Source organism: Lissotriton helveticus, chromosome 1_1 (assembly GCF_964261635.1).
Source record: "Lissotriton helveticus chromosome 1_1, aLisHel1.1, whole genome shotgun sequence".
Classification (NCBI taxonomy): domain Eukaryota; kingdom Metazoa; phylum Chordata; class Amphibia; order Caudata; family Salamandridae; genus Lissotriton; species Lissotriton helveticus.
In genome coordinates, this window is record NC_136057.1 from 2,074,403,567 (window position 1) to 2,074,431,289 (window position 27,723).

Below are 27,723 nucleotides of genomic sequence, written 5' to 3' on the forward strand. Positions count from 1 at the left end.
AAACTTTAGTAGAATCTGGTGTCATACTCCCATCAGAAAAACTATTGCCAAAGAATTTTAGCTTTGTCTTCTGAAACTCACACTTGTCTGCATTCAAAGTCAAACCTGCTTTGGAAGTAAATGACATACATGTGTAAGAGCTTTATCGTGTTCATTTTGTGTAGCTCTGAAAACCATCGTGTCTTCACTGCAATTGAACACATTCATGACAGTCTGTATGATACGTCCAATGATGTCTTGAAACAGTTCTGCAGTTGATGACACCCAAAACGTAGTCTTTGATATTGAAACTTATGTAGAAATGGTTGTAATGTACCTGCACTCTTCTTTAAGTTCTAACTGATGTTAAGCTTGATTTAAATCAAGGCGAGAGAAGATATTTGCACTATTTAATTACATTATTATATCAGCAATGTGTGGACCTGGATGTAATTCTAGTTCAATTGCCTTGTTAACCTGATGCAAGTCAAAGCATTGGGTACAGCTCCTTCACTGTCCTTTTTGGGCACCACAACTAAGGGAGAAACCCATGGCGTTGGACCAGTAGAACACCTAATAATATCATGCCATAGTAACAATTCAAATTCTTTCTCAACTGTTTCTTGCAAATGAAAAGCAGTTTGTCTATGTCTTACAGCAACAAGACAGATCTTCATTAATATGCAACTTTACGTTCATAGTCTAAGCTTTCCCAAACCTGTGAAATACTGAAGGGAACTGACTTAATATTTTATGGTAAGCATTCATGTTGTAATTCACAGTGGACAAGCACTGGACGCCCTGCCTTTAGGGACATGGATGAGTGCTAGTACATTTATTTTCTTGTATTTCATTGTCACTGAAATTAACCTTAACTTTTTAAGGGCGTCAATGCAGCCCATGTATACACTTTGGATTTCAATGGCGTTAAGTTGCGGTAATGGAGATTATTCATTGTATTTCTCCTCAGGTATAATGTTTATTGATGCACCATTGTTGATAATGAAGGGTTATTAACAACCATTAACTTTCAGAGTCATTTTCCGACAATGTTTGAATGACTTTGAAGATTTGGCATGTTGATCTCTCCTTGACTGACATTTTTCTTCACAAGTGGCCAAACCAACATGTGCATGCTTTTCTGAGGTAAACACTGACATGGCACAATCATTTTCTTCACTATAACTTGATATTGATACAGAAGAACTGTTTGCCGATGATTTGGATGACAATCAATCATGTTTGTGTTGATTTGTCTTAACTGATACCGTTGCTTGAACACAATATAAGGGGGTTCTCAATCGGGATTTGAAATGGTGGCAGGAAGCGGGAAAAACAGAGCGCAAAGAATCAAAGACCCCACACACCCAGTGTCCATCATTCTCACTAGATATTCATAAAGTCTCCACTATCTAACATACACATTCGTTCAAACATCCATACACTAATACATAAAAGGTACATCAGTTCCCGAGAGAGCAATCAAAATAGGTAGTATTTGCGTCACAGAACGGGGAAAGCGGGGCAGACCAGGGATGAAAATTATACTGCCACAAGCTTGAATTATGCCAACGCGCGTTTCAGTGTTGGGCCAATTTATGGCCACACCTTCATCAGGGCGGAGAGGTACCACAGGGAGGGGGACGACAACACTGCAAATACAAAATTTAAATATATTGATGTTTTCAAAAAATAATAACACAATTCGTTTAGTCATTTTTCTTTTTCACATCATTTCATTTTTATAAAGACAACAGTGCGTATTTTGGCTCTGATAACTCAGGTCACTCCATTTGATATTAACTTCGCAACAATTCTGAGAAGTTCCAAGAGACAGAAAGGCCATGATTACTGGGGAACCCAAGTGCAACTACTAATGCATCACAAATTATACTACATATGCATTCTTCACTCATCTGAGCTTCAACCATTTAAACCACACACTTTATGACCCAGAAAAAACTGATGTACCTTTTATGTATTAGTGTATGGATGTTTGAACGAATGTGTATGTTAGATAGTGGAGACTTTATGAATGTCTAGTGAGAATGATGGACACTGGGTGTGTGGGATTCGTATAGATATTGAAAATGTTTTTCTTCCTTTTAACTCTTGTTAGGTGTGTTGTTTATCCACTATTCGAAACTTAACAAGGACACACCTTTTTATATACATGTACAATGGTGAAACAAATATATTTTTGTAAAAATGAAATATTATTAAAATAATTTAATGAAATTTAGGTGCGTTTGGCTCTGATACTGTTTAATCATCACCCCATTGTTGTAGTAAAGGATCCTCTAGAAGGACCACAGTAATATAAGGTATACAGGTTTCTTTGATTCTTTGCACTCTGATACCGTTGCTTGGCCTTGCGGATGCATGTTGAAAGTTGCCTCTGGAAGGTTTCTGTGGCCGTTTTATTTTTCATGCATTACACACTTGCATTTCTCTTGGCTTTGCAAACTGTCACAAAATGGTTCTCTTTCAGACAGCCTTTACAGATCTGTCCAAGTGCTGGACATTTATCTTCAAGGGGAAACTAAAATCCACATCTGAAACAACTTATTTGTACAGGCAGACATCAATTTGTGCCCTTCAGTCTTTGGCTTCAGCTTACTTTCACAATCATGACTTATTCATTCCGAGCAACTCCGGCCTACATATAAGCAGCTTATCTATTGGCACACTCTTTATCTCTAACAGACATTATCGCTCGCTCCAGACTAAGAGCTTTTCTCAGCATTCGTAGTCTGAATGAATCTGACAAGCATCCATCAATGCCTCTCAGACGCATAGCTTCTTCCTCATGAAATTGCTTGAACTTGCATTGTCTGATGAGTGTGTTGAATCTCTGAAAAATCATTAATGGTTGCACCAACTTTCTTTCGTTCCTTTTTGAAGATGCATCTTTTGTGATCAACATTTGCCATGGGATTAAATTTAAGATTCAACACTGCTTTAATCAGACGATATGTAACGTCTTCATCAGTTTGCGCTATTATTTTTATGACTTATTTTACACCATCAACAGCCAGATGTGTGGGATACTTGCTAATCTTTTTGTTATCAGTCTCTTCAAGTGTATTGATGAAATTATGAAATGCTTTTTTCCAAGTAAGTCATCTACTGCCAATATTCAGTTTTTTTAGCTGTACTTTTGGTGGTGGAAAAACAGCGCTTCACTTTTCAAAGATATCCGCGACCGGTCCGATTGTCACCCACTGCTGTGTTCCTGTTCCGACCACCTTCACAGACCTTCAGTTGGCTTGGCAAGAATCACCAGCATCGTAAGCACAACCCCTTGGCTTGGCCTGGGTTGCGGCGCTTGGCACTGTGGTCGTATTGGCTCTCTTTACTCAAGTTCTGGTGAGTAAATAACTATTTTATTTTTAGGCATTCCTGCACACTCTTTGTCTTTCCCACTTTCTAATTGTAACGTTATCTTACACTTTGTGATTATCAATACCTGCTCTTCAAAAACCTGGTTGTATCTACCTTCAGAGTTCACGCTCCGGATTACATATAACTGTATATTGAGCAGAAGCGCAGCACCTTTACGTATGATCTGACCAGCAGGTTCTCTGTCACCAATACAAAGATTTCTTTGCAATGCTTTTTCAGTTTATAACTTCTTTATTGCGGATGGAGTTGCACTTTGACTCCACATGCGTTAAGCATCAGTTCCTCACTTCGACTGCAACATGTGACATGCACAAGCTGTTTGCTTTGACCACAGCAAACTCTCTGGGAGAGCACTGTTGATCTTCGGGTTACTTATCCCCTAACTCGTCGCCAGTTGTAGCACCCACCCCAGCCTGACTACCCGCAAAGGACAACACCCCCAGTGGCGTAGCTAGGGGGGTGGGAGGGGTGGACTGCCCCAGGCGGCACTGTTTTGGGGGCGGCAGCCGCGTGGCACTGGTGGCCCGTTGTGGTGGCCTTCATTATTTATTTGGGGACACTCACTGTCCCCAAATAAATAATAAAGGCCGCCGCATCGGGCCACCAGTGCCGCGCGCACTACGAGCAGCCCCGTTTGAAGTGCAAGCCTGCTCACCTGCTTGCAACTGCTGCCTGCAGCGCACGCACGCTGCACGCACACGCAAGCTGCACGCAAGCTGCACGCAAGCTGCACACACTGGTGTGGTGAGTGCGCGAATCGCGACCGGGTCACTGAGGTCAGGACATGCAGTCTCCTAGGCAATGCCAACCTCCCATGCACTGCCGGGCAGCATGCTGCCTCTTCTGGCGCCCTGCCCCTCGTGCGCGGTAGGAGCGGGGCCGGTCTGACGTCTTTGACTCGGCATTTTGAAAGCAATGAGGGAATGCTGCCAGCTTAGAGGGGGGTGTTGGTTTCTCTCTCCTCTGCCCCTGTCCTGCAAGTCATCCAGGTGAATCGGAGGCCAAACAACTTTTCTGTCAAGTAAGTTCCCCCCCATTCACAAACAAGCTAGGCGGGTGGTGAGAGGGGAGTATTCTTGGACCAAGCCGGCTACTGGCTGCGGATCGGCAGATAATGCTTACTTTCATGACAAAATGTGTTCGGTTTAGTAGTTTACTTGTGAGGAGAGGAAGGGGAGAGATTCAGTTGTGGCTGGAGTGCGAGAGTTAAGCAGAGTAAAAAAGGCAGAAAAGGCGACAGACCACGATCAACAATGACATATGTCTGTTCATGAAATTACCTAATTGTGTCTGTCTATAGCAATATTTTGTATATTGTGTTTTCAGAATTTCTGAAAACACAATATACAATATATTGCTATAGACAGACACAATTAGGTCATTTCATGAACAGACGTATGTCATTGTTGATCGTGGTCTGTTGCCTGTCACTCCCTGTAAACACACCAATTGATCTATCAGTCTCTGTCTAGCTTTCTATTACTTTCTAACCTCTATTTCTGAGTGCCATATATTTGCTATCTGTCTCATTTTGCTCACCCTTTCGTATTCGGTGCGTGAAGTGTTTAGCTCCCACCTACGGTAGCAGAGCAGCCACGAAGGTTATGCTGAAATCTGAATGCTATTTCCACGGCCACCGAAATTACGCATTACCTCCTCACCCGTCTTACTCCTCCCAATCCTTACCATATGAGTGATTGTTTTGCGCATGCAGACTTTGTTTACCAATCTCAGCAATAGCATTAAAAAAACGTACCCAATATACCTTCATCCTATGACTTCACTGTTCCCTCCTCTAGAAAAGGAGAAAGCACACCTCCGAACTTCTTGTATTATCCAGGGTATATAATAATGAAGCTGTACAGTCGGTTTGCGTGTGTATGAAGAGGGAGGGTCGCTAACTAGGACTGTGACAAGTAATAAAGATTACTAGTAATTAAACTGATCATTACCTCCTCGCCCATCGTCCTCGCTCCATTTCCCACATACATGCGATATTACCCAAGAACATCAAACAGCTGGTGTACCAGTTAAAATTAAAACTCTTTAGTCATATATTCAGCAACACCAGTGATTTATTCACATTTTTAATTTTAGCTATTCTCATGTATGCTGCTGATGAGGTATGTTAATCGAATAATCATGTTTTTAGGCCCTTCTTGAAATCCTGCAGGGTGGCAGTCTGTGTGTTCTCCTTGTGTATTCAACTGTGTAGCCTTGGACCGTGTCATGTATGTGCATGTAACTTGCATGATCGAGGTAACTATTGGCGGCAATACTACGTGTCTCTCGGTTCTTTTTCCCCAGCAGCCCCCCCCCCCCCCCCCAGGGGCGGCAATCTGAGGGATAGCCCCGGGCGCCACAGGCTCTAGCTACGCCTCTGAACACCCCACAGCGAGCTTAATAATACAAATCTTTGGCTGTGTGTAACTGAGCCCTTCATTCTTTGGCTTCAACATTCTAAGCCAGCCTTCAGAACATTTTGCTCTAACACGTATGTCACAGTTCTAGGTAATCCATTTGGAGCCAAAAGGATCCCATCATTTCTAATTTGCAAGACACTAATACTTCCTAACACGATTTTGAGAGTCAAAGGAAGTAGACAGAAGAAAGGATTGGCAATCCTTAGCTGGGTAGTGTCAAAGCAGCATGTTTAATTAACTTCAGTCAAGGGTATTCCACTGTATAAAAGCAATAGGAAAAAATTTATTTGTTATACAGCCTTAACTAGCTGTTAACAAATAGGGAGTGGCTTCAAATGGTATCAATATTAGTTTTAGCTTTGAAGCCTCACTCAGTGTTACCGAGGATGACAGTTGTTTCTTTATTTTTGATGTTGGGAAGTATCAGCAATTGCTCCCATCTACTCAACAACAGTTGTGGTTTCAAGCAATGTTGGCCTCTGTATTGGATGCTTACATTACAAGTCACCCGAAGCAGTGTCTGAGGGGAATACCACTCTGGACTATTCTATCTGGTCTGGGTGTTTACAGATCCAGGTTTACCAGACCCACAAATCCCAGGCCTGATAAACTTGGGTCCAGAAACACCAGGCAGAGTTTCACCAGTTGCAACTTCAACCGCTAAAACTGCAGGTAGAAACTGTGTACAAAACACAGCCTGTTCCCTCAAACCCCCACCTCCACTGTCTGGCCTCTGATGCACCATTGAAGCAGCAGAAAATACTCCCCCATAACTTCTTGCACTGCCATACCCTCCACCAGCAACCTGTCTCCTGGTCCCAACTTTCATCAATCCCACCACACATTTGTTGATCTCATCCTGCTACAACTGCTAATGTCTAAATTTGAAAAAAACTCAGTAGAAATTGTTTAATCATCAATCCCAACACCACCGTTTGCTGACCTTTAACCCTATGAGTAGGTGGTCAATTGCATCAGAAATGGTCTGTTATCCAGCCAGGAATGGTGTATTTCAAGTATAGAAGGATCTGGTGTTTCCAGTCTGTATGTTATTACCCATATTGGATGGATTAACTTCTACTTCCAGTTATTTGATGCACGCAAACTGGCCATAATTTGAGATTTCGGATCCTGTTATCTCTACGCCAAATAAAGTGCAACGCTTAATGAAACCATGAATCTCTAAAGCCCATGTTTTTTTTTTCGATGCAAAAACATTTCTTATCTTTTATTTGAAATACAAGAATGATGCACTTTTAAATTTTTAACTAAGCTGTGTTATGAATGGATTTGTAGCGCAGTAATGAAAATGGTGCTTCAATTTAGTCTTCTCTATAGGTTCTTGGTTGCCTACAAGGATTACTAATGTCAACTAGCTGGTTTAAATATACTAAACACAGAGACATTGCCAAACGTGCATGCTTGTGTATTCATGCATTATCACATTCAAACCAGACCTATTGGCTTTGCCAATGCTTATTAATGCCTGAAACACAGTGAGTCTATTACATTTCCAGACCAAGAATTATGTCTTAGTGAGTGCTCTATTGAGGAAATTTCTTGATTGATGGGGAGATCATTACCTTGAACTTACAAAGTGTAGTTGTCATTATCCTTTGAACTATTTTGCTTAATGTATATTGTTTCTTGTATCACCAATACAAACACGCAACTTGTCAATCACATACGCTTGCCGACACAAACTCATACAAGCAACTACAAACAGGCATCATAAGTCACACAGTCCCCTCTCATCACCTGTTGCCTTTACCACTCTTCTTGCAGAATCATTCATTATTCGTATGTGTTATATTATATACTCCCATGTAGTGACTTATCAACCAATGGTTCATTCTCTCTTTCATCCACTCACCTGTTCACAAATGGAAATACAAACTTCCCATCAAATGACCAAGCACTACGAAATAGGCAACAATCACTGGTTTTGCCAAATTCATTTTGTAGATTTTCTGTATGTAGTATATAAAAAAATAACACAAAATAGTGAACAATATAGGAAATAAATTATTGGTTGACTATAACCATGTTTCAATACAAGTGCCAAGAGACCAGGAAATGAACACTCCTTAAGGGCATTATCTGGTCCGCCTTTTAAAAATGGAGGAATACATTAGAGTCAAGTAGGCAGTCCGGATGTATGACGTTACAACGCATACTTTTACCACGCATACCTTTACAACGCGGTATTTACAACGAATACCGTTACAACGCATAGCGCTTTGGGGTGCTGGATAGTGGTAAGTATAATTTTCTATTCCAACTCCAGTCCCCGTGAACACTAGGGAAGGTGTTGGATAGAAAATTAAACTTATTACCTATCCTAGAGCGCCCCCCAGCGCAATGCGTTGTAATGGTATGCGTGGTAATGCCTGCGTTGTAATGATAGTGCGTTGTAAAAATTTCGTTGTAAACGTTACATACCAGGCAGTCCACATGTCCGCTGAATTTGTGTGTGTAAACTGCTCCTAAATGGATAGTATGTGGGTTTCTTGTGTATTCTAGTGAAGAATTTCTAGGACTGAAATTGGCCCACGTTCTTGGCATTTCTGGCTATTCTGTATTTTTGTTTGTGATAATACAACTGTTTAATGCATTAGTGTACATTGTATGTGTTTTTATTATGTTAGGTACCGTGTTGCAATAGTAGAAATCCACAATGTGGATATGCAAAGCATCACTTCATCTGAATGTGTGAATCCCTGAAGGCTGAGTGAGTTTGTGCTTGGCACAATTGCTTACGAGCGGGTACAATAATGAAGTGGCTTACGAAAGGAGCAGAAATTGGTACCAAATCACTATACACAACAACTATTCTAAAATAAATATATTATCGTCCATGCATTTGAACACCAAAAAATAAAGTTGGTCGTTGTTTTAATGTATATTTTTGGCGGTACTGCCACTTTGCTGAAATGTTGAATTTAAATTTCTCTCTCAGTTTTGACATGGTTCCATTCAATTCTCTCCCAGGAGGCAATATTTTGAAAGTAGATCAAATCAACGAGAAACATTCCAATATTAAACATGGCAGGCTACCCTAATTAAAACGTGTGAACAATATTAACATAGGCTACAGCACACACAGTCCCTGTACTTCCCAACCACAAATTATCTATCGTACTTACCATTTTCAATATAGCCCGGAATATACATAGCGCGGCTCCAGCTTGGCGAGTCATCTCGGATGGGAGAACTGTGTTTACCTTGTACACGAACTTTCAAGCTGTGTCTTCCATTTCCGGCAGGAGCAAAGAAGTACTTTGAATAGATGCCATCATTTTTTACTGCATCAGCACCTGAAAAAGAAATGGCTTTGTGAAACAGTTGCACAGATACTTGCGTCTATATTAGTTAGTTTAATAATTTTTTATATCTATATTAGTTAAACATTTTAGGCGTTAGTTTTTAATAGTTTGTATTTTATGTATTTTAGATATGTAATTTTTTTACATGTATTTATAATTTAATATGTAGTTGAGTAGTTTAGACGCGGAGAGGTCTCGTGGTCTGGGAGACTCCTGTTTGTATTGTAGAGAAGTTTGAAGTGTCCTCCCTGATCACGAGGTTGATATATAAGATGTTGAATGCTTCAAAGCAAAGATTATAGTTAATTCAGCTGAGGTTGGTAAAGTGCAAGTGTGCCTTGGCACCTGGCAGGGCTGTCCCGTCACCAATATTATTTGCTTTCTTCATGGAGCCACTGGCGATCGCATTATGGAAGAATAGGGATATCCACCCTTCTATCCCACAGGTTGATAAGATAAAACTTTATGCAGATGACATAATGTTGCTTCTCGATGTAAGCAGGTGGTCTCAAGAAAAATCTTTCAAAGTCTTTTCTTTGTACCCAGTATTAGGGGGCTAAAGGATTATTAATAAGAAGGCCAAAGTAAGTATCTGTAATTGTGAGCTTGATGTATTGCTCCCAGATATGGCCATCTGCGTAAGCGAGCAACTGAGGTGGTACTTGCTATTCAAAGAAGATTGAAGACGTACACAACCTTAATTATGCCTTATTACTTTTTAAAGTAAAAGTATTGTTTGCACAATTGAACTTGCTCTCTCTTACCATTCTAGGGAGGGTGGCACTAATTAAAATGGCAGTTCTTCCCTCATTTAATTTTCTTTTTCTGTGTGTGACATCTTTTTTGGGAACAGTGGCATCATTTTTTACATCTTTTATCTGGCGGAATAAAACTGCTAAAATTGCACTTACCACATCATACACATGTATGGAAGAGGGTGATCTAGCACTCCTCAATATGCTGGATTATTTTTTTGCTTATTTTGCACAATACATGCCCAGGTTCAATGTGAAACATTAATCAGTTGGAATTTTTAAGAACGATCTTAGGGGCTTGATTTTAAAGGAATACAATATGTTTTTAAAATTGACAAAATCACCCAAAAAGTCTGCTATTAGAGCTTGTTGTGGTTTTTTAAAAAGCGCAGGGATCTTTATAGGCAACACACAATCCCCTTTATGAATGCCGTTACAACCCTGACAGAATTGAATTGGGACTCAAGGATAGGATGGACCCAAACACAGTCCTGAAATGGAAGATAATGGGGTTTTGCAAGGTATCCAATTGTGGGACAAATGTGGACTAATGAATCTGTCAAGGGCAATATTTGGTTGTGGAGCTCTTATAGAGTTCTGGCCAGTATGTTTAGGGCTCCGAATATTAGACAGATTTGTGGCAATCAAAAACTGGTTTAGGAACCTGGCTGAGGCCCAAGTCTTAAAATGACCCAGAAAATGGAAAAGATTGCTTGCACCAGGCAAGGGCACTGATACATGCCATAAGGCAATCAGTAAGTGGGGGAAATATGAAGGACTTAATTTAAAAAGGAAGATGTAGAACATAGTTAATAAGTTATAATTTATTGTCCGGTGATTGGCAAATTGGCATAGAAGGCCATTCTACCCAAAATGGTTGCTCTACCAAACTACACATTTTTCGGTAAAATTTAATCTGCATGGTCCAGTAGTTGGTTTAGGTGCAATTCATGTGCAGTCGCAAATTTGTCCCATGTAATTGAGCAGTGTGCCATTGTTAGAAATGGGGTCACTAGTTGGCAGTGGTTTGCACCCTGTCGAGGAATGGACCCTTCCTTCTAGTCAGGATGAGTAAAGTACACACCTAAGTCTACCTATGCTCACCCTCTAGTAGCTTGGCACAGAGCAGTCAGGCTAGGTTTCAGAGGCAATGTGTAAAGTATTTGTGCAAATATACAGTAACACAGTGAAAACACCACAAAATGACACCACACCAGGTTTCGAAAAAGAGCCAATGTTTATCTAATCAAAACATGACCAGAATGTCAAAATTCAACTTTCATACATCAAAATATATCACTTTTAGCAAAATTGTTGCAAAAATACAGTTAACAAAAGGAGTTGGTGGACGGAGCACTGAAACTTTTCAGACACTCACCTCCAGTCACTATTATTTCTGGGTTGAATCCATCATCGTTCATTAGCTCACTTCACCACCCCAGTTCAGACCCTGCTATATGTAAATCAGTCTTCAACCTATTCCTCATGCGAACTGTCTAGCCCGAACTGCACAGTCAGGTCTTTCCTGGACCGTAAATAGGCATCCTAGGACCAATTTCAGGGTAACACCTCTCATCAGCCAGGCTAGCTTGAATTCTGTGGCAAAGTGAGCAAGGGATCCACATCTAGGCGCACCCTGCCAACTAAAGGCAAACAAAGAAAAAACAAGGAGATTGTGGACAGAGCACTGAAACTTTTCAGACACTCACCCCCAGTCACTATTAGATCTGGGTTGAATCCATCATTGTTCTTTAGCTCACTTCGCCACCCCAGTTCAGACCCAGCCATAGGCAAATCAGTCTTGACACTGTTCCTCATGGAGACTGCCCAGCCCGAACTGCCAAGACAGGTCTTCCCTGGAACGAAAACAAGCATCCTAGGATGGGTTTCATGGTAAAACCCCTCAACAGCTAGGCTAGGTTGAATCCAGTGGCAAAGTGAGCAAGGGTCCCAAGTCTGGGCATACCCTGCCAACTTAGGGCTAACAATGCCACCAGTCACTATTAGATCTGGGTTGAATCCATCATCGTTCTTTAGCTCCCTTCGCCACACCAGTTCAGACCCAGCCATATGCAAATCAGTCTTGACCCTGTTTCTCATGGGAACAGTCCAGCCCAAACTGCCAATTGCCAAGCCAGGTCTTCCCTTTTCACACCAGTAAATGTTTGACATTGTTCAACATTCTGTCAATCAATTGTTCTTTTTGCATTTGTCACCCCGAGTGGGACGGGTATGCCCAGATGAGGTTCCATGCTCATACCACTGGAGTCAAGCTAGCCTGGCTGATGAGGGGGTGAAACCCAAAAACTGGTCCCAGAATGCTTGTTTCTGGTACAGGGAGGACCTGGCCTGGCAGTTTCGATTGGACTGTTCCCATAGGGACCCGGGTCAAGACTGATTTGTATATGGCTGGGTTTAAACTGGAATGGCATGGGGAGCAAAAAAACTATGGATTTAGGCCCAGATCTCTGTACTGGGGTGAATGTTTGATATTGTTCAACATTCTGTCCATCAACTGTTCATTTTGCAATAATACAGTTCCCAGAAAACAATAGCTGCAACTGGGGCTATCCCGACATTGTGACAGATACAAATCCAAGGTATGGCGCCGACCACGGACCAAAGAGAAACAGTGCCTTTTATGATGATACATACAATGGTGTCGCACAGAGTGGGTGAGGTGTTGCGGTGCCTGTGTCGGACAGCAGTGGTTTCTTACTTCCACTGGGGAGGTTACGCATTTATTTCTTACTTTTGCAGGGGAGGTGAGATGTCCGTTTGACTCGGCAATGGTACGAGGGAGGTGCTGGCTTTGGCCGGCATCGTGGGTTGCTTTGTCTGATCCATGAGCAGTGCCCTTGGCCTGGGTGCAGGCAGCAGCATCGGTGAAGAAGTCAGAGTTGATGCAGAGACAATGTAGGCTGGCATTGGGGCTGTGGTGTTGTCGTGGTCGGTGCTGCGCTCATCCAGCAAGCAGTGACCACGGTGTTGATGCAGACAGCAAACACCTCCAGTGGCCCAGAACTGGAATTGGCACCACTTGGCAGGATAGATCCCCCAGCAGATGAGTGTTCAAAAGTGCTTCAAGTGAAGTCTTTGATGGCCCTGAGACTTCCAACAGGAGGAAAGAACACACAAGCCCTTATAGAGCCTTGGATAGCAGGATACAAAAGATCAGTCCAGTTCTGTCACAGCCCAAAGACAGAAGCAGCCACTGCAGGTCAACCCAGCAAAGCAACACACAGCAAAGGGGCAGTACTCCTCCTAAGAGCTCTTCAGCTCTTCGTCTTGGCAGAGTCCAGTCCAGAAGTGTTGTAAAAGTCTGGGGTTTTAGGTCCAATATTTATACCCCTTTTTGTCTTTGAAGTAGGCCTACTTCAAAAGAAAGTCTTTGTTGTTTAAAAGTTCTTGTTTTGCCTGGCCTTGGCTCCGGACACGCTCCAGGGGGTGGAGACAGCATTGTCAGAGGATAGGCACTGTCCTATTCATGTGTCAGTGACAACTCCTCCCACCACTCTAGCTCAAGAAGACCCATCAGCCTGGTGATGGCTTGTCACGATATGCAGGACACACCTCAGCTCTCCCTTTGAGTGACTGTCTAGAGTGGATGCACAAACAGCCCCTGCCAGTCGAAACAAGACATTGATTCTAAAAGCAGGAAGAGGCACAGGATGGCATAGCAAGAAAATGTCCACTTTCTAAAAGTGGCATTTCAAACACACAATTTAAAAGCCACCTTCACTAAAAGATTTAGGGGCCGATTATGATCACGGACGGACTTGAGTCCGTCCGCGATCACCAAGGATGAGGGAACGTCCGCATGGGCTGCGGCGTTCCCTCCTGTGCTAGTAGGATGTGACCGCCACCCTGGCGGTCACATCCTCTATTTTTAACATTGCGGCGGGTGCAGCTTCAAGCTGCACCCGCAGCAATGTTAAAAATGCACGCATTGCATTTGTATGTAGAAAGTGGCAGGCACCGCGCGGTGCCTGCCGCTTTCTGCATACAAATCAGGGGGGTACCATAGGTACCCCCCATGTGCACCTCCCACCCCCCCCTTCACCTAGGGCGAGGGTCCGTATGCTTTTCAACGACGGTAAACCTGCCGCGGAAAAGCATATCTTGGCAGCAATCCTAATATGGCGGACGGTGTCTGAGAGACACCGCCACCATATTAGAGCTTTTCCGCCGCGGTTGTAAGCCAACCGCGGCGGAAAAGCGGCGGACGGAAACCAGGACCCACCAGCCATCCTAATGTGGCGGTGGGTCTTTGGTGGGTCCGCTGCGGTTTTTCCGCATCCTCCGGGCTGGCGGTCGCTTCCGCCGGCCCGGAGGATGCGGAAATTCCGCAATCGTAATAGGCCCCTTAATTTTTAAATTCTGAGCTCAGGGAGGCCAAACTTCAAATCTCTATGTCTTCCCAATTGTAAGGTACACTGTTAAAATGTTACAAGGCAGCTCCAATGACAACCTATGGGAGAGGTAGGCCTTGCAACAGTGAAAAACGAAATTGGCAGTATTTCACAATCAGGACATGTAGAACACACCAGTACAGGTCCTACCTTTCACATACACTGCACCCTGCCCATGGGGCTACCTTGGCCCTACCTTAGTTGTGCCTTACATGTAGAAAAATGGAAGGTTGGGCCTGGCAAGTGGTTGCTCTTACTAGGTCAACATGGCAGTTAAAAACTGCACTCACAGACACTGCAATGTCAAGCCTGAGACTAGTTTACAGTGCTACTCATGTGGGTGGCACAACCAGTGCTGGACTTACCAGTAGCTCAAATATGCTATTCATGGATAACCAATCAGAATAATAATTTACACAGATAGCATATGAACTTTAGCACTGATCAGCAGTGGTGAAGAGCCTAGTGTCCTAAAGTCAACAAAAAGAGTGTCAGAAAAATAGCAGGCAAAAGGAAAAACATTTTGGGATAAACCTGCAAAAAGGGCAATGTCCAACAGCTGCCATTCATGTATTTTTTTAGTGTGATATTCCAGTATTTAGAATCAGTTTGGCAGAGACAGCTAGTCCCTAGTACTATGATCCTGCTGTACGATTAGCCGCCACATTCCAAAAACTACTGTATGTTGCAGTGATTGTGGCCAGATCCTTATTGCTTCAAAGGTAGAGAACCAGGTTGATCCCCCTTCGTAGGCGAATGGGTGGTGAAGATGAAGCAAGTGAGAGGTAAAGAGTGGCTGTACACTCTTCGGTGTGGAGGGGTTTCAAAATGTTATCAAATTTGATGTCAATTTATTGCTGAAACCCCTGGTTAAGGTGAAAAAGTGTAGATCTATCTTTCAATATTCTATTAGTAATGAATTGTGCAAATTATTTAAGGCTGACTTGTCTGATAATGGATTTGATTGGTGTGAAATTTGTTCTGATCATGTATTTATCTGCTGGTATATAGTATATGTTGATTTTTGTAATTTTTTGCTATGATGGATCTGAATAAAAAAAAATATATATAAAAAAATAGAGAGCCACTATGAACTTCAACAAACCTGAAAAAGCCCTGCATGTACAATTGCAGAAATATCACCAATAGTGATGGAATCTCGGCATTCACAAAGGCACTTTGGTAACTGTAAAATTCGACTATTTCTGATTCGTGAATTCAGATTGCGAATTACCCATGCAAATGACATTTTCAATGAACACAAGTTTAATTTAGATGCACAAAATGCTTTGTGAATATAGCCCTAAGCAGACATTCCTTTTACGTATACTTGTTTATTGATTATAATAATCTAATACACAGGCTAAATCTAGCTAGAAATTTGTTCCAAATTCTACCCAGTGAGTAGTAGATGGAAGGTCAAGGAAGAGGCCAGTACAAAATCAATAGCCATCAAACTTTTAACTGAGCACAACCATTCAAATGTCTTAGATTTGACTTAGTAGTCAATATGATTTTAATAAACCCAAATTCAATAACAGTGCATCCATATGGACAGTCAAGAACAAATGTCGATAGTGATTACAACAAAAAGACAAGCCGTCTTTGACGGTCTTGTGAGTCTTGATAGAGTTGACTCGAAGTGTAGTATTAATAACACACACAGCCGACACGTGTTTCGTCGTCTGAATACGATTTCTTCAAGGCTCAATTGAAATTGTTCTGAGAGCAATAGCTATGGATATTCTATGGACAAGACCCCGTGCGGTTTCCTGGGGATTCCAAATGGTATCAATTATTATAATGGGATCGGCGACACTTTGAAAATTTGCGGTGCGTCCAAACAAAGTTTAAGAATGGATCAGAGTTAAGGACTCAACGTCTGGTAATGCTAGTCCAAACAAAGTTTAAGAATAGATCAGAGTTAAGGACTCAACGTCTGGTAATGCTAGTCCTTGAAATCAGGTGAAATCAAATTGTTGGAGGTTCGGTGACACAATTACAGTTTAAACACAGAGACGTCCTAATCAGTTATAAAACAACATCCGTGTAAGCATCTAGTCACTCATGTTCGAATTATAATAAATTCCAAGCCGCTGTTGGACAATATTCAACAGTTCGCCATTCTTCAAAATTGCGAAACTCATCAATCATTCTCCGCGTGTCACGTCCCAAAACAAAAGCCTTGCTTCCTCCTGCAGCCACCACCTTACCTCTTCCTACTTCCTTGCCCATTACGTGCTTCTTCTGGCTATTTTCACAACTGTCTATTTCTTCAAATCAAATCACTTGCCATCTTGTGCCTGTTTACCTCAGTTTTACAATCATTTGTCCACTTTTTTGTCTTAGAGTATCTTAAACAAAATATGAATTTGAGCAGTTCTTTCAAATTGTGCATACTCTTACTGCTTTAATGTCACATGCAGTCCGGGCAGAAGTGATACTGCATCATTCAGATTGTTTGTTTTTAACAGCTTTCTTCTTTGCAATGCCGTTTTGTTCAGAAGGGCCACAGCTCTACCAGTGCTTCATTTGTAAATCATAGAGTGCCAGTGCCCAACGCTCTGCTCTGAAACATGTGGACAATGCAATTAAATATGTGCACACTGGAAACCAAGGCTGTGTAGTCCCAAATCCACATCATGGCTTCTGAATCCACTATTAGACACCTGTGTCCCCCTTATCAAGGGCCACTGGTATTATACGGCAGGGAAGGACTAAATTATACAGCAGGGTTAAGGAAATTATGCAGCAAGAAAAGGCAGATTATGTGGCATAATGCAGCACATTTTATGATAGTTTTACTTCATTATTGCACCTCATTAGTACCAGTTTAACACCCACATATAGCAATAAGCAACAGAAAAGGAAAGGAACCAGTCATCCTTTGCAAAGGGCCTTCCTCTGTGAAGCAACACGTCACTGCATTTTTAGAATCTTTTAATCGTTTGAGCTAGAAACAAAACAAATTATCTTAAATCTGCGGATGATGCAGCAGATGATGGATTATGTGGCAAAAGTGTCAAATCTACAATTATTTGTCAAACGCAACAGCTATCCAATCGCATAATTCCAGTGGCCCTGCTTTTATCACACTTCTCTTCCTTGGTCTTTCTGCTTTTTTACTTTTCTGTCTCTTGCTCTCTGTAAATGTCTGATGCAGAAAATAAGTGTGGTCCTTAAAAATAAATGCAGGTGCCCCCCAAACACCGGCAAGCAAATTAAGCGTTGTGTTGAACATGTGGTCTCATAGTATATTTTTAATTTATCAAGAAGAAAATCCACTATTACTTAAATGCACGACTAAACCAGAGCAAATTGTAAATATCAATTATAATTAAGAAACGTGCGCATTCAGAAAAGATAAAACAGCTGCAGATGATTCTGCTATCCAATGCATGCTTGAACCTACAAACCTGCTCCATCATCAGTAAGCTCCAAGATGAACGGCGTCCCATACTGGTGCTCAATGATGGCTGTTACATGTGCTTCCAGAACAGGAGAATGCCCTTGAGTGACTTGTGCATACACCAGCAGCGACTCTGGGAATCTGAGCGTGTCCTCGTTCGTGTGGACCTTCACAGTCACAGGAGGGACATCATGGTCGGCTGCACGAGATGTCACTGTCACAGTAAGAGCTTGACTGCAGTTCAGTGTATTTATAACAGTGTACGTCCAATTCCCTGTCTAAGAGAACAGAATGAAATGTCATTTTATTTGAATTTAAAACGAACATTACTAAGAATAATAAGTGACACCATGTTACCAGGGACACTGTGTTCAATACTGGACTTCCACATAATCCAATCATTGTTTTCAGCATGTTAGTGTAACTGGTTGACTTAAAATGAAACAACACTGCAACTCCAAGTGTGCATGAGGTTGTTAGTGGAAAACAAAAGACTACATATGGTGTCATATATGACATGGAGTCAGTGAGTAACTTCAAGCGCCTCTGCTTATAAAAGGAGTTGCATGAAATCACGTGAGACAGTTGCTTTATACAATGAGTTGTTTCCGTTGATAGTTGCATGAATATATATACTTTTTAATATTTTGCATGATATCTTTTATTGGGGAGTCACAGGTGGGCATCCATGAAAGGAGGACCCAGCACCTTTCTGGTGGTAACATGATGACAGATTGTGAAAGCTTTGAAATGAAATAGAGAATTTCCCCAGTAACTACATTTCAATATTTTAATAAACAATAGGAATAGAAACATGATAATCAAGGGAAGTTTTCTGCAAAACAAGGCTCCGTTTTTAAGTCTGTGAGGGCCAAAAATGGGGAAATATATTTGTATGAACTGTTAAACACGATAGCTTCTCATCTATATAAGGCGAATCTGAGATAATATGTTTTTAGCGAGATACGCTAGATACCTCGTTCTTATGTTGATGTAGGAAACCTTCTGCATGCTTGTTAAAAGATTAAAAAGAGTCTCCTAGTAGCATTTCTAGCAAGGGGAAAAAAAGTAAATAAAACAACAAAGGAATTACTCTGCCAGCAAAGCCTGTGCTACTTCCCACCAGCTGTAACTACATCTCACCTCCCTGCGCACTACCACTTCTGCATGCTGATCTCGTCGCCACGCCCCTGACCTCTCAAGCACACCTGGTGGCCCATTCACCACTACACCCAGCAGTACCTTTGTATTTCTTCTCCTTCTCTTTGATGTTGCACTGCTCTCATTTGGCCAAGCCACCAAGGCTCTCTTTCCAGCTCCAAAGTATTACTCCTCCCCCTCCTCAATCCCATGGGTTCCAACTGTAACCCCCCCCCCCCCACCACCACCACCACTCCATGGCCTCACATCAATCGCCAAGACACTACTGTCTGCCACTTTTTCCTCCCAGAAGTGCCAATTGGGGAGCAGCTAATTGGTAGGTGGGGAAGAAGAGAGGCATCCCCAAGCATGACTCAGAGTCTGGAAGGCAGGAGGGAAGTTTGGCAAAAGACTGCCTTGATGTCAAATGTGTGTGCACACATGCTTATCTATGTTTTTGTGAGTTAGACATTTGGTTATTCTTGTAGGAGAGAGTACTCCAACCAATATAATAAATACAATCTAAGAAGGTCACTATGCAGTTCTAAGATAATCTCTACTTGGTAGCTTTGTAGTATAAGCAGCAGGCAATTCCCCAGAGGAATGTGTGTTAATTCGAGTGTTGCTAAATAGCATTAAAGTCAAGAACACCAGATAATTCCCTAATCAATATAGAAATATCAAGAAAAATTTAATCAGCAAAAAATACTAAAGTAACTAAAATCAGGTAAGGAGGCCTGGAGACACTATTGTTAAAAATCTGGACTTGACTTAGGTGTGTAATACGTAGGCTGTCCTGTTTTCAGTGTTTATTTTTGTTGATTTCAGTGGTGTTCTCTCATTGTTTACCAAACTTCTTATAAGTGTTTATTAGGCTGCCTAATCCCTAATTAAAAACACTGTGTTTTCCAGTGTTTGCAAAACATGTTTTTTTACCGTGGTTAATGTAAAGCACATATTTAGTGTAAAGGAGAAGTAAAGTAGGGTACGTAGTATCTTTCCATTGACAGCATGTCCAATGGACTTGTGTTAGTTTTATACCTAGAAAGTCTGTGTATTGCACTCACACATACTCATTACCTCTCACACTAACTCTGCCAGGACTCTGGACCTGATTTAGAGTTGGGCTGACGGGTTACTTTCACAAAGATGACAGATATCCTGTCTGCCATATTACAAGTCCATTATATGCCATGGGTTTGTAATACAGAGGACAGGATGTACATCACGTTTGTGATGGAGTAACCCATCCGCCAAACTCTAATTCAGGCCCTCTGTCTGGTTTACAGGACTATTGTTATGTTATGTTAAATGATACTTTTTAAGCGCACTAACACCCGAGGGTTTCTTGGCGCTTGCTGGAGGGACATATAGGGTGAGAACAGAAAAAGTTATCCAGAGAGAGTGAACAGAAAAGTCTTAAGGAGTTTCCTGAACTGAAGAAGGGAATTGCTGGATTTAATGGCCAGGGGAAAGGAATTCCAAAGTTTAGGGGCAAGAAAAGCAAATCGGCGACCTCCAAATTTATTGAGTTTGAATTTGGGGATGACAACCAAGTGAAGGTAGGCTGAGCGGAGGGAACGTGCTGGTTGATACAAAGTGACCAAGGATTTTAAGAAAACAGGACAGGGACAATGAAGAGATTTGAATACCATGCAGCCCATCTTAAAGGCTGCCCTCTCCTTCACTGGCAGCCAATGAAGCTTGCGGAGCAAAAGCTTCGCAGATTGCCACCTAGGGATCTTAAATATGAGGCGGGCTGCCTGATTCTGTACGACCTGGAGGTGGTGCAAGAGGAATCGTGGGAGTGCGTGGTAGAGGGAATTAGAAAAGTCGAGGCACGATATGACAAGGGACATGACGACCTGACACAGAGCCGTGTGTGGGAGTAGGTGCCTAATCTTCCGGATTGTTCGGAGTTGGAACATACACGAAGAGATACTGGCACCCACTTGAGCTTTGAGTGACAATTCAGCGTCGATCGTCACCCCCAAACTCCTAACGGCCTTGAGTGGTGTAGGTGGAGGACCCAAGTCAGGGGGCCAGAACTGCGGACCCCAGTGTGCAGCACTGGAGCCAGGGAGGAGTAGCTCAGTCTTTCCAGGGTTAAGTTTTAACTGGTTCAGATTCATCCATTGTTGGATATGAGTCATAACGGCGTGAAAGTTGTTAGTTGCCTGGGGAGAATCAAGTGGGAAGACGAGCTGCAAATCGTCAGCATAATTGAAGACGGTAACGTCCCAATTATGGAGGGAGTGAATTAAAGGGCGAAGATAAAGAATAAATAATAACGGGGAAAGTGAAGAGCCTTGGGGGACACCGCAAGTGATGGGGGATTTTGATGCAGTGAAGGGGCCTAGACGTACAGCTTGTGATCTTCCCGTCAGGAAAGATTCCACCCACCTAAGGGCTGAGCCCTGAATGCCAGCCTGTCCGACACGGTGGAGAAGGATGTCATGATCCACCGTGTCGAACGCGGCAGATAGGTCCAGAAGGACCAAAGCCTGTGGTCTCTTGGCATCTGCATTCCCTCTCAAAGTGTCCATAACTGCCAGAAAGACAGCTTCCGTAGAATGGGCCGGCCTGAAGCCGGCCTGATTGAACTCAAGGAAGCAAGAGCTCTCGATGAAATTGGAGAGACACCAGGTGACATGGGCTTCGAGGAGTTTTGACAGATAAGGCAGCAAGGATATTGGACGATAGTTAGAGGGTTCAGCAGCGTCAGCCCCTGGTTTTTTCAGGAGCGGCACAAGAATGGCTTCCTTGAAGGAGCTGGGGACTGTGCCAGAGGTGAGCGAGGCATTCAAAAGGGGTAGTATGCATTCAGGCAGCTTAAGGCAAACATCACGTAGTACAGCAGGAGGACAATGGTCGTCCGGGGAGCCAGATTTTACACGGGTGGCTAATTTCGCTAAGGTAGGGGGGTCTAGGGTGGGAAACAGAGTGAGAGATGGCGGATTATCCAGGAGAGCGTCCAGAAATAATGACGGCTGTGAGGCAGGGATGATAGAGTCTTTTATTTTGTTTGACTATTAATGGATCAAAAATGTAAGAATGCGATATTCAAATGTTTTTATAAGAAAAGCCTGGATAGAGTTGGGGGTTATTACTTACTCCTTAGTGAACACTATAACATTGTAGGAGTGGTCAACCATGTCAATAGCATAGTACCTTGAGAAACCTTTAACTTTTTGAATTACACCAGGTTAATTGGTAGCTCTGTATTCCAAGTCACCTGAAATGTAATGCTTTAAGCACTCTTTGCCTGACTGCATTAAAGTGGTGCTGCTGTTGTTTATACATTCATACCTGCAAAATGTCCCCACAGCATATGTTTCACTTTAAGTCAGTCCCAACCATTCAACTGACATCACATTATATTCTAATGTACTGTTAACATTGTAACAATAGGCTAAACAAAATTACCTCAGCAGTGTAGTGCAGTTGGGTAAAAAGATATGATTAGCTGAAGGCATCACACGTAACAATGGGACACATTGCAGCTAAGAATTCTGATGGTATGTATAATATCATCTTATCACCACTATCCCCCTTGGATGGTGTCAGCACTCCTTTCAAATGTACCTTTCACTACTCCTTGCATTGAATATTTAAAGACAGATGTTTGGCAGGTGACCTGCTATCAATACAGACTTGTTAAGTGCTGCTGTATCAAAGGGATTTACCAATTCTGTGAGTAAATGTGAAAGTAAATATTGGCCAAGAGTCTTATGAGCCAGCTAGTTCACCAATAAGTGAAAGAATTAAACACTGTCAAAAGATCAAATATGATTTTAATATTCCCAGATTCTCTGCAGAGTATAGAATAATTAGATCAGACCTAAAACCTGCTTTTAAACCCTGCACCTTTAGCACAACAAAAGAAAGAAGAAACAATATGTTAGTTCCAATCCCAAACAACAAACCACAAGCATAATAATCTTTAACCAGTCTTCCTTGCTGCTACTTTGTATAACAAAGTTAGATTGTGTTGGCCTCTTCTGAAATAAATAGAAACGACGCATTCTCTCTCACTTTCCTTTTTCTGAATGGCATTTTTGACTTTGCAGGTGTTTATCAGTGTTTATACATTTACACTGATGAGGGCTGTTTCCCTTTCAGCTGGACTTTATGAGTAATTATAGGTTTATATCTAAAACTGGTAGCTTAGTTATAAAGCAGACTGTGGTGTAACAGACACTGGGTAAGCCAGGGAGGTCACACCAGTCAAAGTTTTTACTTCGGAATTTAGAACATTTTTCATTTCACAAATTCAAGGCAGGATGCTGAAATAGAGGTGGCGGAAAGATTTACATTAAGCTCCTTCTTAAGCCTTAAGTTTGATAACCAAAATCTCACAGCAGGACAAAGCATGATTTCTTAGCTATAGAGGATGCTTAGATGTTGAGGTAAATTTACAATCTGGACCCAGTTGAAGTTTTCATCACCAGACTACGAATTTGTCAGATATGTGACATACACCAAAAAATAGTGAATATCTTGTCCACACTATTTTTGTAATGTATGCATGTTTATAAACTCTAAATAGTGTGAGTGGGACACTGGCCAAGTTTAGAGGTTGTTGAGCATCTGGCACACTTACAATAACACCTATAGCTGCTTTTTGAGTTCTCAAAGTCCTTCAATAAGGCTAGGCTGGAAGCTGCAGCTTGGCATGACTCCACTAGGAAGGATGTTTTTAGCAGAGGTCTTCTCAAGCCTTTTTTTATGCAGGTGGGAGTGTGGTCTCCCTGGGTAAGCCTTGGCACCTTGCCAAAGTCCCCACAGCGGCAGGATGCTAAAATAGAGGTATCGGAAAGATTTACATTAAGCTCCTGCTTAAGCCTTAAGTTTGATAACCAAAATCTCACAGCAGGACAAAGCAGAATTTCTTAGCTATAGAGGATGCTTAGATGTTGAGGTAAATTTACAATCTGGACCCAGTTGAAGTTTTCATCACCAGACTAAGAGTTTGTCTTCTCAAGCCTTTTTCTATGCAGGTGGGAGTGTGGTCTCCCTGGGTAAGCCTTGGCACCTTGCCCAAGTTCCCACAGCGGCAGGAGCTCTGTCACTCCTGCTAGCCACTTCCTCGTGGAGATGAAATGCGAAGTTTAAGTTTTATCTCCTCTCTCAGAGCTTGAAGTGGTTTTACCCTTGTGCTGTGAGCACAGACAGAAAATGTAGGGTGGCCTTGGGCGTAAATGGTTTCAGTTCCTCTGTCCTCAATTTGGGATCTCTACTTATAAAAAAAGCTGTGAAAACTGCCTGTTGGGTCACCGATATTACCTGCCCCTTTCAGATAGCTAATCTCTGCTAAGTAGCAACTTTTAACACCACCGCAACATTTCCTTGTTAATTATTATTTATTTTTAAATTGTATACTGATATACAAGACTTATTTTGCAAAATGCTACAACAGAACTTAATTCCTTAAACAAGAAGTTATATCATGTAATGTTCTTGGTATATTTAAAACTTGCATTGCAGTCTTTGATAATATCACACTACTAACATTGTTTTGCTCCGTGATGCAAGCTACCTTTTCATCCCCAACTCCTTTTACCACAATACAAGTATTCTAAGAGATATACGTCTCTAAGTTATCACATGAAGTCCTAACGTTCCCCTAAACTACTGCCCAATGTACGTTTCTGAAATATTTTAGAAAATGTGTAACTGATCATTAATTTTGCATTTTTTATATCAGCTTCTCATATGGACCTATATTGCTATTTCTTTGGGCCATTCTTTTAATCTGGGGGTATTCTCTTATTGCAGTGCCATAAAAAGCACACTTTGGATACTCCTAATGTGGTATCCAGCAATCTCATCTTCCAGTTGTTAATCTTAGGGAATGTTCCTTACTTCTGGTGATGGTAACATTTCTAAATTACTTGTTCCCTTCAGTTGCTGCCAAACAATGGTTCGAAAGTTCTGCAAGATTGGGCAATGCCATAAGATGTGTACCATTTCTCCTTGCCCATTCACACCTCTAGCATCTTGAATCCAAGATTAGCTTTGTCCTGTGCAACTTATATGCAACCTGTGCCCATTTTAATATTTTGAAGTAGCTGAACTTTAGTGTTGTTCCCTTAACATTCTAGATTTTGCACATTCACCAAGGTTGGCCAACTGAGGTTTTAAGTATGCCTCTTCAATCAGTATTTCATAAAAACCTGAAATCAGTTTCTTATATTCCGTTGTTCATGATAACAGCTTCTGAATGAGGTACCCCGGCTACACTTTGGCTTTCAAACAGTGTTGGAATTGTAGCTAACAGAAACATTGTGAAGAATCCAAGTGGAACCCAAATCAGCCAGTATAAAGTTTGTCAACTATTTACAGATCACCTGCTAATTCAGAAAGCCTAGCTGTTACAGAATGTTATGCCTGGATGCCCACATTTTTAGTTATCCCACCATTACCGGGTTATTTCTGCTGTGTTCTGTAGTATGACACACATTAATTACTTGTGGGCCTGCCATTTCTCTCTGAACATAGTGTTCTAGTCTGCTGTTTTCTAATCATAGAAATGATAGGCCATCTGGTATATATGCGGGGCTCTATTGTACAATTCAACCCTGCGAAGTTGGAGAACTCCAGAAATGGTTGTCACATTCAGTCTGTCGGTTATGGGGAATGTTTTGCCAGATAAATTCCTTCATTTGGCAATCAACTTGTTGTATTAAAGTATGGGGAACAGCGAGCGGTAGCACGTCTAGGACATAATTAAAGCAAGTGGGAGAGACTATTTGTATTGTTTATACCCACCCCCACTGTTAGACCTGGCATCCTCAGTGAGGTTTTCCCCCTTACATTTTGCCTTCAGACCTCCTGTTTTTACTAAGTTCGTTTTTGCTGTGCTCAGTTTACCACTGCTTACCAGTTCTAAAATGCTTGTGCTCTCTCCTTAAAACATGTTAGATTAGCTGTACCCAATTGCCATATTTAATGTATTTGTACGTCCGTAGTTAAGTGATACTATCTGTGCCAAGGGCTTGGAAATTAAATGCTTCTAGTGGATCTGCAGCATTGATTGTGCCACCCACTGAAGTAGTACTATAAACATGTCTGAGGCTTGAAATTACAGCATGTGTGTGCAGTTTTAAACAGCATTGTCGACATGGAGCAAAACAAGCCTTTTGCCAGGTCAAACCTTCTTTTTTCATACATATGTCATTCCTAAGGTAGGCCCTGGACTATAGAATTGTAATGAAAAACCCTAACTTGTAGTTTTCCTGCCTTTAACCATTTGGTGCCTGCAACCTGTCTCTGGGTAACATGACTGAGTGCGGATGACAGTTGGACTTTGTATATTCTGCTGCACACCTGTGTAGTTAGTCTGGAGCCAGGGCAGGACAGGCAGAGCATCTGTGCACTTCAAAGGCCTGCTTCTAGAAGCTTCTTCAGACTCCAACGGCATAACTGGGCATATATACTGGACCTCAGACACCAACACTTCAGTACACTTCTGGACCTGTGGATACTTTGACAGCAAGAAGGACTGCTGTGCTGGTGAAAGGACTGCCACTCTGCTGAACTTCTGTTCAGAAGGACTGTTGTGCTGACCTGCTGCCTGCTTCCCTCTTGCCTGGGTGAGAAGGACTGAACCTATATCTCTTGAACCCAGTGGTCCCCAGTGAGACTCCGAGGGCTAGTTAGCTGGCATCCTGATCTGAAGCCTTGCGGACCCAACAGGCTTCGAACAACTTTGTATCTGCATCTGGGCTCTGCCATCTGTGAGTCTTCCCTGCCAAGTGGTGCCACCCCAGTCCTAGACCCATAAAGTGCTCCGCCAGCCTCCGTGGATCCAGTGGAACCAGCGCATTTCCTCTGCCGCATGGCACAACCCTGACCAGAACCGACACATCTCTGCCAGTGTGGACTGAACTCATCGCAAAGACCCGGAATCGCCACTGCAACCCACAGCGGCTTTAGAAGTGCCGCTGAATGACACATCCTCGACACAGGCCCTCACATCCCTCATCAACGCCAGCCTTGATGAAAAACTCAGCATCTCAGCCTTGCAGCTCCTCAGAACAGATGCAATGCATCAGCCACTGTGCTCCGCATCCTTGATGCTGAACTTTACATTACAGGATCCTCGATGGCAACAAAGGCCCTCACATCGCAGCCTCACTTCTTCTCTGAGCCAACGCATCACTTCAGCTGCTCGACACATCTTTGATGGGGATTCTTGCAATGCTCCGCAAAGCAGGATTTAAGGTACTCTGTTCAGCTTGGCTAACTGGGTCCCTGTTGCTGGCCCATGCTCCATTGTAGGCTGCCTGAACTTGTGACTGTGTCCAGGTCCGGAGCAACCAGATACCAACAGTTGGCACTTTGTGCTTTTGGCACTATTTATACTAAAATCTTACCTTTTTTGTGTGGTGTTGTTGCTTATTTACTGTTTGAAGTTCTACACAAATGCTTTACATATTGCCTCTAAGTTAAGTCTGACCACTCTGTGCCAAGCTACCAGAGGGTTGCGTACAGGTTAATTTAGGCTTGGCGTGTGCCGTACCCTGACAAGGATTGTTGTTGCTGCTCGACCAGGGCTCACACCTAAGCACACCACTACCCCCATTTGTTACACCCGCATAAACAGCTGTAGTTTACCCCACTTCTCAAAGTCTTGCAGCATCTGTTCAATTAGGATATTCATATTATCTGTGGTTCTTAGTCCAATCATTTTATTTTGTATTCAGAAAAGGGTCCAAAAGTCTGGCTAGTCTCGCTCAGTGCTGGAATAGACTTCTCTGGAGAGGATAAAGTTAGCAGAACATCATCGGCATGTAGCATACATTTGAGATTACAGACTAGAGTGTCTATATCTGTAATCTATTGTGAATGTTGAATTGTAACTGCCAGGGG

At 42.3% G+C, this 27,723-nt stretch overlaps 1 protein-coding gene across 2 annotated transcripts in view; it reads right to left on the reverse strand.

The window, feature by feature from the left end:
* The window catches only part of LOC144755927 (calcium-activated chloride channel regulator 1-like), a 368,989-nt gene that overhangs the window by 105,722 nt on the left and 235,544 nt on the right, over positions 1–27,723 (reverse strand). For both annotated transcript variants that reach the window (XM_078645342.1, XM_078645333.1), the window contains 2 exons: positions 17,717–17,987; positions 8,954–9,124 (listed from right to left, as the gene is read on the reverse strand). In XM_078645342.1, coding sequence (XP_078501468.1) covers positions 8,954–9,124; positions 17,717–17,987 — 442 coding nt within the window. The remainder of the gene's footprint in view (positions 1–8,953; positions 9,125–17,716; positions 17,988–27,723) is intronic.